The sequence below is a fragment of the Nerophis lumbriciformis genome, linkage group LG14, assembly GCF_033978685.3.
Source record: "Nerophis lumbriciformis linkage group LG14, RoL_Nlum_v2.1, whole genome shotgun sequence".
NCBI lineage: Eukaryota > Metazoa > Chordata > Actinopteri > Syngnathiformes > Syngnathidae > Nerophis > Nerophis lumbriciformis.
In genome coordinates this window covers 40,169,306-40,183,823 of record NC_084561.2, presented here as the reverse complement: position 1 = coordinate 40,183,823, position 14,518 = coordinate 40,169,306, and the positions used below count along the sequence as shown (strand labels likewise).

The 14,518-nt window shown below is 41.3% G+C and overlaps 1 protein-coding gene across 2 annotated transcripts in view; it reads right to left on the bottom strand.

Annotated features, from left to right (window-relative positions):
• The window catches only part of hps3 (HPS3 biogenesis of lysosomal organelles complex 2 subunit 1), an 80,365-nt gene that overhangs the window by 42,634 nt on the left and 23,213 nt on the right, over positions 1-14,518 (bottom strand). For both annotated transcript variants that reach the window (XM_061975524.2, XM_061975525.2), the window contains exons 10-12: positions 11,461-11,611; positions 11,296-11,378; positions 5,957-6,125 (exon numbers count right to left, since the gene is read on the bottom strand). In XM_061975524.2, the coding sequence (XP_061831508.2) occupies positions 5,957-6,125; positions 11,296-11,378; positions 11,461-11,611 (403 nt within the window). The remainder of the gene's footprint in view (positions 1-5,956; positions 6,126-11,295; positions 11,379-11,460; positions 11,612-14,518) is intronic.

The window sequence follows — 14,518 nt, the reverse complement described above, 5'->3', positions numbered from 1 at the left end:
CCCATGATCAGGAGCATCATATCTGGAAGCTTTGTTTTTCTAAGATTTGTGTGGGCTCTAGAAACAAACATGTTGAGTATGTCCTGTGATCTTAAACTGCAGTGACAGGAATGTCTACACATAAAAGAAAACAAACAAGGGGGAACCAGACCAAGAAGTGATTTATACACGAAAACTAACCATAGAGAAAATCTGCGAACAGACAAAGATGAACAGTTTGCCATTGCATATCGAGTGCAATGGTGGACATGGTTGCCACAAACAGCAAAAAAAACGTAAGGCACAGTGATATAGAGTATCCAGCGTTTTCAAATAAGTGTTGGGTGTTTGTTTGACTACTTGATTATAAAATTTCCAATACACCATGAGCAGTTAATATTTTTGGAATGTTCAATGGCAGTCGTTTCATCCATCCATCCATCTTCAACCGCTTATCCGGAATCGGGTCGCGGGGACAACAGCTCCAGCAGAGACCCCCAGACTTCCCTCTCCAGAGCAACATTAGCGACTTCCTCCTGGGGAATCCCGAAGCGTTCCCAGGCCAGAGAGGAGATGTAATTCCCCCCATCTGGTCCTTGGCCTGCCGCGGAGTCTCCTCCCAGTGGGACGGGCAGTCGTTTGCCATTTGAAAATAACATCATCTTAGCTATCTCTGCATTTAGCAGTAGACTAAGTCAGCTGGGACTGGACAGAATCAAAGGCAGACTGCAAACGCTCAAGGGTTCGCGCTACAGCTGGGTATGAACAATATTTGACTGTGTCACTTGCATAATATGGACCTAATATGGAACCCTGAGGTACACCCTTTAATAGAGAGAAGAATGAGAAAGAGTACCCAGCAAACTGGACGCATTGGGTTCTATCGGACAGGTAATTAGAAAACCACTATACAGCATGCTGAGAAAGGCCAATCCCAGTGTTTCCCACACATTCATTTATTTGTGGCGGCCCCCCAACGAAAGAATTACGTCCGCCACAAATGGATTTTTCGGCTTTTGACTCGCTCGACCGCTCATAAAAGCAATGGGACTCTGTCTGTGAATGTACCTTGTAGTTACAACTCCGGTGCAGTAGGTGGCGGTAGCCTACTATGCATTGTAACTCCGCCAATAGCACTTAATTCACCTGGTGGGCCAGAATAAGAAGAAGACGAAGACAAAGACGAAGACGGACGGGATCAAAATACGAGGGTAATATAGGTTATGGTAGATAGGTTATAGCTGCATCGCTCGCGGCTCGTCATATATTTAACGTTAATCCGCGATTTCACCGAGCGTTTCACTGACGGTGAGCAGCCTGACGCTGCTTCATTAACACCGCCGCTGTTTGACTCGGGGTCCGGGGCAGACGCATGTAATAACAATCACCTGTTTTCATACCGACGAGCTAACGTGTCCAGGTTATAACCCTGTTGTCAATAAACACACGTGGAGACGGTGCTTCAGATACTACATTAATAATGAAGCTAAAATGTCCACTGTCCACTGCAGCATGTGAATGCAATGAAAAGAATAAAATCTGAGCCAACCAGCTGTTAAAATGTTGTCCAGGTTAATGTTTTGGCCATTAAAGGCCCTTCATTTCAAGATTTCAACTGTGATCGGGCTTTAAACAGGTGGCTGACCTCTTCAAATGGGTGTAACTGCTACTGGTCAAATAATGTGAAATAGCATTTAATTTTACATGTATGCAATGCCATTTAAATGTAATAATAATAATAATAATAATAATAAATACTGTGTAGTGTTGTAAATAGTCAACGGGAAGGATTTTAGTAAGATATAAGCCATGAGCACTACACAGCCAGAAAAAAACCTAGGCAGGACAAGCAAAAATATTGGGGCAAGTAGATTTGAGAAGTCGGGCAAGTAGAAAAATTAGGGCGGAGGGAACAGGTGAGACTCAGCAAACACTGAAAAATAAAACAGGGTCAGATCAGAAATGCACTTTTCTCATGAAAAGGGTCCTAATTTATATTCTTATGTGCCTTATAGAGAGGACCACTTCAAAACATAGAGCGACTAGCTCCAGTGCGACCTGTTCAGCAGCAGCAGGAGGAGGAGGAGGAGGTTGACTGACTGTGGCAGGACACCGCTGCCTCTGTTTCACTTTATGTTGCTGGTAAATAATATGGTTGTAATAGTAGGCTAAAGTTAAATTATTTAGTATGCACTAATTAAAGGGGAAGAGCTTTAAGAGACATTTTAGCTTTTATATTTTATAAGATATATTTTTTGTAAGAACCACAATTAATAAATATATTTCAGTGAATAACTAATTGTTCAAATCTGTATATAAATATGTACATAAAGTGTTGTAATTATATTCCATCTCCGCGTTCTTCTTGGTCATCGCCGCTGCCGCCGCCGCCCCCCGCCGCCCCCCGACCACACCACCACAAATAGATGCCTGCCCGGTGGGAAACACTGAATCCTGTGCAATCTGTCTGCCAAAATGATATGGTCGACCATTTCAAATGCTTTTGAGAGGTCGATAAATAGAGCAGCACAATATGTTTTGCAATCTAATGCCTCAATGTCATTCACAACTTTGATATCAGCAGTTATGGTGCTATGTCTCTTTCTAAAATCGATGTCGAGAAAGCTGACCATAGGTGTCTAAGAATTCTTCAAGTTGTTTACTAACAAAGCTTTCAAAAACTTTAACTAGGGCGCATAACTTGGATATCGGTCTATAGTTATTAAAGGGGAACATTATCACAATTTCAAAAGGGTTAAAACCATTAAAAATCTGTTCCCAGTGGCTTATTTTATTTTTCGAAGTTTTTTTCAAAATTTTACCCATCCATCCATCCATCCATCCATCTTCTTTCGCTTATCCGAGTTCGGGTCGCGGGGGAAGCAGCCTAAGCAGGGAAGCCCAGACTTCCCTCTCCCCAGCCACTTCGTCCAGCTCCTCCCGGGGGATCCCGAGGCGTTCCCAGGCCAGCCGGGAGACATAGTCTTCCCAACGTGTCCTGGGTCTTCCCCGTGGCCTCCTACCGGTCGGACGTGCCCTAAACACCTCCCGAGGGAGGCGATCAGGTGGCATCCTGACCAGATGCCCGAACCACCTCATCTGGCTCCTCTCGATGTGAAGGAGCAGCGGCTTTACTTTGAGCCCCCCCCGGATGACAGAGCTTCTCACCCTATCTCTAAGGGAGAGCCCCGCCACCCGGCGGAGGAAACTCATTTCGGCCGCTTGTACCCGTGATCTTGTCCTTTCGGTCATAACCCAAAGCTCATGACCATAGGTGAGGATGGGAACGTAGATCGACCGGTAAATTGAGAGCTTTGCCTTCCGGCTCAGCTCCTTCTTCACCACAACGGATCGATACAGCGTCCGCATTACTGAAGATGCCGCACCGATCCGCCTGTCGATCTCACGATCCACTCTTCCCTCACTCGTGAACAAGACTCCGAGGTACTTGAACTCCTCCACTTGGGGCAGGGTCTCCTCCCCAACCCGAAGATGGCATTCCACCCTTTTCCGGGCGAGAACCATGGACTCGGACTTGGAGGTGCTGATTCTCATCCCAGTCGCTTCACACTCGGCTGCGAACCGATCCAGCGAGAGCTGAAGATCCTGGCCAGATGAAGCCATCAGGACCACATCATCTGCAAAAAGCATAGACCTAATCCTGCAGCCACCAAACCGGATCCCCTCAACGCCTTCACTGCGCCTAGAAATTCTGTCCATAAAAGTTATGAACAGAATCGGTGACAAAGGGCAGCCTTGGCGGAGTCCAACCCTCACTGGAAACGTGTCCGACTTACTGCCGGCAATGCGGACCAAGCAATTTTACCCATCACGCAATATCCCTAAAAAAAAAGCTTCAAAGTGCCTGATTTTAACCATCGTTATAAACACCCGTCCATTTTTCTGTGACGTCACACAGTGATGCCAATACAAACAAACATGGCGGAAAGAACAGCAAGCTATAGCGACACTGGGATTCAGACTCGGATTTCAGCGGCTTAAGCGATTCAACAGATTACGCATGTATTGAAACGGATGGTTGTAGTGTGGAGGCAGGTAGCGAAAACGAAATTGAAGAAGAAACTGAAACTATTGAGCCATATCGGTTTGAACCGTATGCAAGCGAAACCGACAAAAACAACACGACAGCCAGCGACACGGGAGAAAGCGAGGACGAATTCGGCGATCGCCTTCTAACCAACGATTGGTATGTGTTTGTTTGGCATTAAAGGAAACTAACAACTATGAACTAGGTTTACAGCATATGAAATACATTTGGCAACAACATGCACTTTGAGAGTGCAGACAGCCCATTTCAGGCGCGCTAAGAACATATATTTTTCCACGATTTCAGCACTCAGGTTAACATACCTAAATAGACACAAAATACTGCATTACACAAGACTACCCAAATGTACTCGAATGATTGAAAAAAATGAATGTTTTTAAGCTAAATTATGGGTAAACACAGTCTATGTATAATAATTTACGTAAAACCGCGAGTAATGAATAAAGTTTTCATCAATTAATATATTCTGTAGACATACCCTCATCCGCTCACTTTTCCTGAAAGCTGATCTGTCCAGTTTTGGAGTTGATGTCAGCATCTGCTTTGAGTGTCGCAGGATATCCACACATTCTTGCCATCTCTGTCGTAGCATAGCTTTCGTCGGTAAAGTGTGCGGAACAAACGACTGACCATTTCGTCGGCTTTCCCCACAGCCTCATATTTTGAACAAATTTCGTCCAATTTCTTGCCACTTTCGCATTTTTGGGCCACTGGTGCAACTTGAATCCGTCCCTGTTCGTGTTGTTACACCCTCCGACAACACACCGACGAAAGTGAGAAAATGGCGGATTGCTTCCCATCGCTCCGAGAGCGAATAATAGAAAGGCGTTTAATTCGACAAAATTCACCCATTTAGAGTTCGGAAATAGGTTAAAAAATATATGGTCTTTTTTCTGCAACATCAAGGTATATATTGACGCTTACATAGGTCTGGTGATAATGTTCCCCTTTAACAGCTGTGGGAGCACCTCCTTTCAACAACGGTAAAACATAGGCTGATTTCCATATTTTAGGAATCTCAAACACATCAGGAGGAATAAACCTAAATGTATTAGCTATGGAAGTGTGATATGGATGGTGACATGTAAACCTTCTGAACATTCGACTGATTTGGATGTGGAGATAAGGAAGGTTTACAGTGAAATTTACTGTTGGAATAATTGTTTGTAAGTTATCACAAAAGAAACGTTGTATTATGAATGCTGTCTTTCGAGGCCTAACAAGAGGAAGAAGGCTCGTGAAACGCCACTGTGATTTCAACACGGACAGATGGCAGGATCTGCTCAACTTCCAGAGGAACTCTCTTTGAAGTGTTAAACGAACTCTCTTTGAAGTCAACGCTATTTACGACCCGCTGCCCTTTTGAAGCAACTGTGGTCAGGAGACGGGAGGGGTTATCCATTGTCACCTGCCCCAGCTCGATCCAGGAAGAGCCCAAGCCCGAGAAATCCCACTTCTTGGTCTTCAAAGCGACCGAAAACAATGACTGTTTTACATACTCCCCATTCCTGCTGAGACATGTGTTGGTGCGTGAACATTGAATATTGTAATAAAGAGGAGACGAAAACCTTCTTCGTCAGAGCGTGGTGCAGGACTGTACAGAGAGTGCAGTGGCCATGTCTCTCCTCAATATTGAGTCCAAATTGAATTCTGTCTCTGTTTGATTCCTTGCCTTTTGTCTTGTTTAATAGATGTCCTCAGTGTTTGAACGTGACATCTACTACTGAAGTTTTCTTGATAATACAACATAATCAACCCATTATAAATCAGTCAAATTAGAGAGACAAGTGTTACTCCAACTTAGTGTTACTTGAATTTTGTAGTATCAAGTGCAAAATATCAGTGATCATATGCATTATATAACAAATGATGTCACAGAATTGGCAACTCTTTATATGCGAGACTCACTTGGTGACGACATGTAACAGGTGGTCTGTTAGGACCGCCTCCAAGACCTTCTCAGGATACTGATAGGCCGAGAGAAGCTCAACTCCGCCTTTTAGGCTGTACAGGTAACCCGCAGTGGGAAGGGAGAAGAAGCAGAACACACAAGTCGGTTCGTCAACCGGAGACTGACCTTTTGCAGAGGAGCGACAGAAAAAAAAAACACGTTAGTAACATACTACATGAATGGCGGCTGAGTGAACAGTACACAATTGTTGTATAAATAGCAGTAACTGACAGTGCCCCTTCTTTTAAAAGAGTCATATTATGATTTTTTTCTACATTCAAAACACTTCCCTGTGGTCTACATAACTTGTAATTGTGGTACTTTGGTCAAAACGTTGCACAGATTTTGTATTACAAACCATTTTCAAGCCGCTTTATGACCGTCTCTTCAGAATGCGGTCTTAAATTACGTGCCAAAGCCATCTTCCATACTAAGCCCCCGTTTGACTGTGTCTCAAAATGATTTTATTAACATCTCCAGTTTAGATTCAAATATTTGGGAGTTATGGGGATTCCAAATACAAAAATCTAGAGATGTCCGATAATGGCTTTTTTGCCGATATCCGATATTGTCCAACTCTTAATTACCGATTCCGATATCAACCGATACCGATATATAGTCGTAGAATTAACACATTATTATGCCTAATTTTGTTGTGATGCCCCGCTGGATGCATTAAACCAGTGGTCCCCAACCGATACCGGTCCGCGGACCGATTGGTACTGGGCCGCACAAGAAATAAAAAAAATTAAAAATATATATATTTATTTTTTATTAAATCAACATAAAAAACACAATATATACATTATATATCAATATAGATCAATACAGTCTACAGGGATACAGTCCGTAAGCACACCTGATTGTATTTCTTTATGGAGAAAAAAATTAAAATAAATAAATAAATCCTCCCCCGGTCCGTGGGACACATTTTTAAACGTTGACCGGTCCGCAGCTACAAAAAGGTTGGGGACCACTGCATTAAACAATGTAACAAGGTTTTCCGAAATAAATCAACTCAAGTTATGGAAAAAAATGCCAACATGGCACTGCCATATTTATTATTGAAGTCACAAAGTGCATCATTTTTTTTAACATGCCTCAAAACAGCAGCTTGGAATTTGGGACATGCTCACCAAGAGCATGAGGAGGTTGAGGTGGGGGGGTTGGGGGTAGCGGGGGGTGTATATTGTAGCGTCCCGGAAGAGTTAGTGCTGCAAGGGTTTCTGGGTATTTGTTCTGTTGTGTTTATGTTGTGTTACGGTGCGGATGTTCTCCCGAAATGTGTTTGTCATTCTTGTTTGGTGTGGGTTCACAGTGTGGCGCATATTTGTAACAGTGTTAAAGTTGTTTATACGGCCACCCTCAGTGTGACCTGTATGGCTATTGACCAAGTATGCGTTGCATTCACTTGTGTGTGTGAAAAGCCGTAGATATTACGTGATTGGGCCGGCACGCAAAGGCAGTGCCTTTAAGGTTTATTGGCGCTCTGTACTTCTCCCTACGTCCGTGTACCACTCCGTACAGCGGCGTTTTAAAAAGTCATACTTTTTACTTTTTGAAACCGATACCGATAATTTCCGATATTACATCTTAAAGCATTTATCGGCCGATAATATCGTAAGTCCGATATTATCGGACTTCTCTACAAAAAACAGGTAAGAAAAGTTGCTTTTGCATAATATGACCTCTTTAACTTGTTTCCACAAATAAATACGATGAAAAACAGTAATAGTTAAAATAAATATAATTAAATAGAACCTTTTTCAGGAGCTTTATGGAGTCTTCTGCATCTCTTATTGCAACTGTCAAGCGTACCAACGATCCGGCTGCATTGTTTTAATATCGACATTAAACAGTTTAATGTACAAATACAATTTAAGGGAGTTCCTTTTATGCTTTAAAATTATTTTTAAAAGTATTAGAACACCATGGTCAGGATACACAACAGGACCACTTTACGCTAGACCAGGGGTCGGCAACCCGCGGCTCCGGAGCCGCATGCGGCTCTTTGATCACTCTGATGCGGCTCAGCAGCTTACTTGCTGAAACCCCCAATTTTCCCGTGAGACTTCCGGATTTCAGTGAGACTTCCGGATTTCAGTGCCTCTCGCAGAAAACTCCCGGGATTAATATTAACCGATTTTCACCCTTATGGCTATAATAAGGGCGTGCCATGATGGTACAACATTTGTCGCCCTCTACAATTTGTATTATCAGCGTGCCAGCCCAACACTTGTTATACAAGAATGACAAACACATTTCGGGAGAACATCTGCACCTTAACACAACATAAACACAACAGAACAAACACCCAGAATCCCATGCAGCCCTGACTCTTCCGGGCTACATTATAAACCCCTGCTACCACCAAACCCCGCCCCCACCCCAACCCTGCTCCTTCACACATCAACCCCCCCCCCCTTCTCTGTGCGTCGGTTGAGGTGGGCGGGGTTTGGTGGGGTGGGCGGGGTTTGGTGGGGGGGGGGGGGGGGGGGGGGTGTATAATGTATCCCGGAAGAGTTAGGGCTGCATGGGATTCTGGGTATTTGTCCTGTTGTGTTTATGTTGTGTTACGGTGCAGATGTTCTCCCGAAATTTGTTTGTCATTCTTGTTTGGTGTGGGTTCACAGTGTGGCACATTATTAGTAAGAGTGTTAAAGTTTTTTGTTTTTTTTTATACCGCCACCGTCAGTGTGACCTGTGTGGTTGTTGACCAAGTATGCCTTGCTGTCACCTACGTGAGCAAGCGGAACCCCCTTACAACGTGTGGCTGATCAGGCACGCTGACTGTAGTGGGTGCTATATGCTGTACCATCACGGCACGCATGACGCTGACAAGCGCCATTCATTTAAAACCCGCTTGCCGCACCAGCTTTCAAATTCCACATAAAGGTGTGGGCAGCGTGTCTGAGACCCCTGGTTAATACATAGCATAAAACAAAAACAAAAATTGTATGCAGTGTTATTTCGTTTAAAATTTCAAAACATTTTTGCGGCTCCCATTGTTTTCTATAATTTGTGAAACTGGTCAAAATGGCTCTTTGACTGGTAAAGGTTGCCGACCCCTGCGCTAGACCTTTGTGTGCAGCAGTGCTTCTTAAATAGTGCATTGGGACCCCTTCAGGGGTTACAGTGAGATATCAGGGGGTTGTGAGCAGCGGGGGATTTCCTTATCTGTGTCTCCGCTATAGTATTCATGTTGGAACGATACACAAGCCTGCAGCAGGGTGACAGCAGTGCTCAATCTGATCAACAGGCTCCATGTTGTACTCAGTAGAAGTGCTAAGTACACAGGGACACTTGTGCATTGCGCTAATGTAGTTGGAGAAGTTTGTGACAGGAATGAAAAGAAAAAAGGAGTGGTCAGTGGCATAAATAAAGAATGTGAAACACACATTGCATTGTATAGATAAAAAATAAATATTCTCAATAGTGATTTAATTCAGGGTTTTGTCACAATTTCTGTTCACCAGAGGGGTCATGACAGATATTGATTGAGAAGCACTGGTATAAAGCAACGAGGAGGTTATTAGGAATAGAGATGTCCGATAATATCGGACTGATAATATTATCGGCCGATAAATGCTTTAAAATGTAATATCGGAAATTATCGGTATCGGTTTCAAAAAGTAATTATTTTTTATTTTTTGTCCTGTCCAGCTTCTCAGGCAAATCTTATAGTTGATGTAGATGTCCATATCATACTTGCCAACCCTCCCAAATTTTCCGGGAGACTCCCGAAATTCAGCGCCTCTCCCGAAAACCTCCCGGGACAAATATTCTCCCGAAAATCTCCCGGTTTTCAGCCGGAGCTGGAGGCCACGCCCCCTCCAGCTCCATGCAGACCTGAGTGAGGACAGCCTTTTTTCACGACGGGAGGACAACAGGGTGTCAAGAACTAAATCATCCAGACTAGAGATAAATTGTATTATTATGTTTATCTTACCTACAAATAAATATATTTGTTAATTAAAAAAAAAAAAAACGAAATAAATTGTTACTATATTTTGCTAAAAACATCAAAATTAATTGTATTTTTATTTGTATTTTTTCTGACTCCTTATTACATCCAGCCATAAAATTATACATTTAAGTAAACATGTTTGAAATAATTAATTTTAAATGATCATAGTAATTCATTTAAAATGACCATATCTAATTATTAAAATAATTGCTTGTTTATCAACAACTTTAGCATTTTATTCATTACATTTTGAAGCTCTCAGAAGCCAAGTTATGTTATATTCATTAAGATTTATTTATGCAAGTTTGAAGTATCAATTATCTAAACACAGTTTTGTTTGCATATTTTCAGGATGTGTATATATATATATATATATATATATATATATATATATATATATATATATATATATATATATATATATATATATGTGTGTGTATGGAATGCTTGACTTGGTGAATTCTAGCTGTCAATATACTCCTCCCCTCTTAACCACGCCCCCACCCCCCAACCCCTACCTCCCGAAATCGGAGGTCTCAAGGTTGGCAAGTATGGCCCATATCGGCTGTTCAGATTGAGCCCAGTTTATAATTTCCTGTTATACAGTATACCAGGCAGTCTTGCACTAAAGGAGGACTATGTTATTGTTTACTTTATTACTCTAGTATACTCTGGACTGAAGCTGTGTGCTGTCATTGTTTTTGTAGCTGTTGTTTTGAGGCATGTTTAAAAAACAAAAAAAACAAAATGCACTTTGTGAAAGTCAAAGTATAGCATTTCCCATAGTTGTAATGGGTATCAGGATTATCTCAGGGAGAGCATGTCCCAAATTCCAAGCTGCTGTTTTGAGGCATGTTAAAAAAAAAATGCACTTTGTGACTTCAATAATAAATATGGCAGTGCCATGTTGGCATTTTTTTCCATAACTTGAGTTGATTTATTTTGGAAAACCTTGTTACATTGTTTAATGCATCCAGCGGGGCATCACAACAAAATTAGGTATAATAATGTGTTAATTGCACGACTGTATATATCGATATCGGTTGATATCGGAATCGGTAATTAAGAGTTGGACAATATCGGATATCGGCAAAAAAGCCATTATCGGACATCTCTAATTAGGAACTTTTATTAGGACTGTCTCAGTGCTGTGATGCATTCTAAATCCATAAAGAAAATCCCTAAATAAATCATTCTTCTGTAATAAAATTGTTTGAGTGAACAGAAATATAATTTAAAAAATACCATTGTTTGACAAATATAACATTTTCAAATTTTGAAACATTTTCTCATCTGTCAGTGGGAAAAAATATTGGGAAATGAACCCACTTGTGAATAGTGGGTGGAGCTTGAGGGAGTGAAGGTGTGTCTCTTCCACACTGCAACCCTGGAAGTAATCTGGAGTAAAACGCCTACAGGGGAGATGACAGAGAGAACATTTATTAATATAGAAACCAAAAATCTTCATGTTCTCGTGAACAATACACACGTTACCTAAAGAGAACATATGAGAAGGTATTTCGTCCTCCGTCTTCCAGCCCCGTTTTTTCAATGCTGATGGGGACATTACAGTCTTTAGCTCTCTCACCGAGCAACTCCTGGTGTCTCGGAATGAGCAGGAAGTCAGTCTGGTCGTCAGCTTGATCTGTGTTGAGAAAAGTTAAGAAGGTGGAATTTAAAAAAACATTGATCAAGTATGTGCTTCAGAACTAACCACTCTACTGACACATCAATCAATCAATCAATGTTTATTTATATATCCCTAAATCACAAGTGTCTCAAAGGGCTGCACAAGCCACAACGACATCCTCGGTACAAAGCCCACATAAGGGCAAGGAAAAACTCACCCCAGTGGGACGTCGATGTGAATGACTATGAGAAACCTTGGAGAGGACCGCATATGTGGGGGTTAACTTGTGTGATGACTGTATTATGATGATAGTATATATTTGTACCATGAATTGATTTACGTGGACCCCGACTTAAACAAGTTGAAAAACTTATTTGGGTGTTACCATTTAGTGGTCAATTGTACGGAATATGTACTGTACTGTGCAATCTACTAATAAAAGTCTCAATCAATCAATCAATGTGCATAGTCACCCTGGATTTCATAACATATGTTAATGTTGACCTGTGTGTTGCCTATCAAGCATATTGCTGTCTTATCTGTTATTTAGAGGAATTAAGCTGTTAGAAATGTTCATGAGAAGCCTGTTGCTGACTACATGAATAGATATCAAAATGTATTGTAACATTTTAAGTTAAAATAAATAGTATATGAGCATACCTGCCAACTTTTGAAATCAGAAAAACCTAGTAGCCAGGGTCCAGGGGCCGCAGGCCCCGGTAGGTCCAGGACAAAGTCCTGGTGGGGGGTTCCTTCACCCCCCGACGCAAAATGATTATTAGCATTCAGACAGGTTAAAATGTTGCTAAAACCATCACTTTTCTATCAGTCACAGTGACTTTTCAAAACAAAAATATTCCAGCAAAAATCATATGGGTTGATTGACATGTTTATTCTGTAAGATAACTTCAATAGTTTGAAATTATTTTGACAGTTAATGCCAGTTATCCTGTCAACCTTTCACAAGACTTCAATTTGTTAATTGAAAGTATAAACACTTTTTACAGTAAACAAATGGTAAAACAGTACTAAACAATTCCATTAAAAAAAAAAATTGGTGTCATTATTAACTTTCTGTCCAAGCTTGTATAATCTACTGCCTTGTTCAATTGTAAAAAATATTCTGTGCCTAAAATTCACATTTCTATCACAATTATCATACTGTAAACATGGTAAGCTAACTTCATTAAAATTAATAGTCCTGTCAATAGCATGGAATTACAATTCAAATGTAGTTTTTTTGTAAGCCTTTCAAAAGAATTCAAAATATGAAAAATGAATGAAAATTAATTTAAGCCAAAAGTGGCACATCACATCTCTAATGTAATCATTTGAACTTTTCAACAGAAATAGCACTGCAAAAATATTAAGGACATACTTCTGTATTTTGGTAGTTATGCTGTCAACATTTAACAAGATTTCTTCAACTTGGACTTGAAAGCATAAATAGTATAAACACTTTTAACAGTATAACAGTACTAAACAATTCCAATAGATAACATTGGTGTCATTACCTTTTTGTGGCTAAAATCATTACCTTTTTGTGGCTAAAATCCAAAAACTTCGGCATTTATCACATCCAAAGAATCTGTTTGGGCGACGAAAAACGTTGAAAGTTTTCCACTTGTATCGCTAGCAACGGCATTACACTTGTGTTTTTTTGTCCCAACGTGGTCTTTTACATCGCTAATTCCTCCGTGTCCGATCGAAAAATCTTGTCTGCACAAGGTGCAATTCGCGTAGTTTTCACCCTTTTTGGAACGGACAATTTGGCTTTTGAATATTCTTCACGGAATGACTGCAGTTTTCTTTTCGGTTTAAGACTCGTTTGCGATTTTTCTCCGGCTGATTCCATGATCGTTCGCTCGTTTGGAAACAATGTCAACTGGTGCCTCGTGCTTGGCAGCGGTGCTATAAATAGCCTCGCGCATGGCATTAGGAATGGCTCGATAGGAAGTTACGGGAAGCAGTGTCGATTGTCATTGTTGTTACGCGATTTCGTGAATAAAACTTAAAAAAAAAAAAAAAATTTTAATTAATGAAAAACCGTATTTTTTATCACTGCAACGGTAACCCGGAATAGGTTGATGAAAACCGTACTAATTACGGGAAAACCGGAGTAGTTGGCAGGTATGTATGAGCATCAAGACAGTTATTGAACAACGACTTTTGTGTGTTACAATTTCATACATTTGCATTTCAAAATATGGGAAATCCTGGCAAAATAGGCAATGAGGGATTTTAGTTTTCATCACCAAAGCACAATTAAATAAAAACATAACATATTAAAAGCATTCCAAAGTTGGGCCCAATGTATTCCATGACAGGGTCACTAACCACTAAGCTTAGCTATCTATTCAGATACCACATTGTGGAGGGGGGGGGGGGGGCGTGGCCTGCGGGCCTGCCGCGAAACGGGGTGTGCCAGGACCGGCCTCGAAGACACCGACAGGTGCGTAGATGGCCTTGATATCTAATCACCTGTCGCCTTTATTAGCAGCAGCCGGAATGAGACACGTTGTTGGAGCTGGAGTGGGAGCGAGAGAGAGCGAGAGAGAGCGAGCGAGAAACGGACGCAAACAGACACCTTGCTTCTAAGCAAAAGACTGGCACGATTATATGACAATAAAACAGTGCTATACCCTGAATCCCGGGCTCTCCTGGCAGTGCGTGGTGGTCTGCAGAACCCACTAGAGGGCATACTCTACACACATCTTTTAAGGCTACCTACTGAGGGTTCCCCGTTATACAGTGGACATGAAAACAAAAACACTTAACTACGCTTGTGCACAACTCAAGTCTTCTATCAACCTAACATTGCTTACGTACACATTTTTAGATGTAGGAAGCTGCTTTCCCCCTGTTGCAAATATTACATGATAGTGTCAGTACTTAATATTAGACCTTTTAAAATGTTTGCTA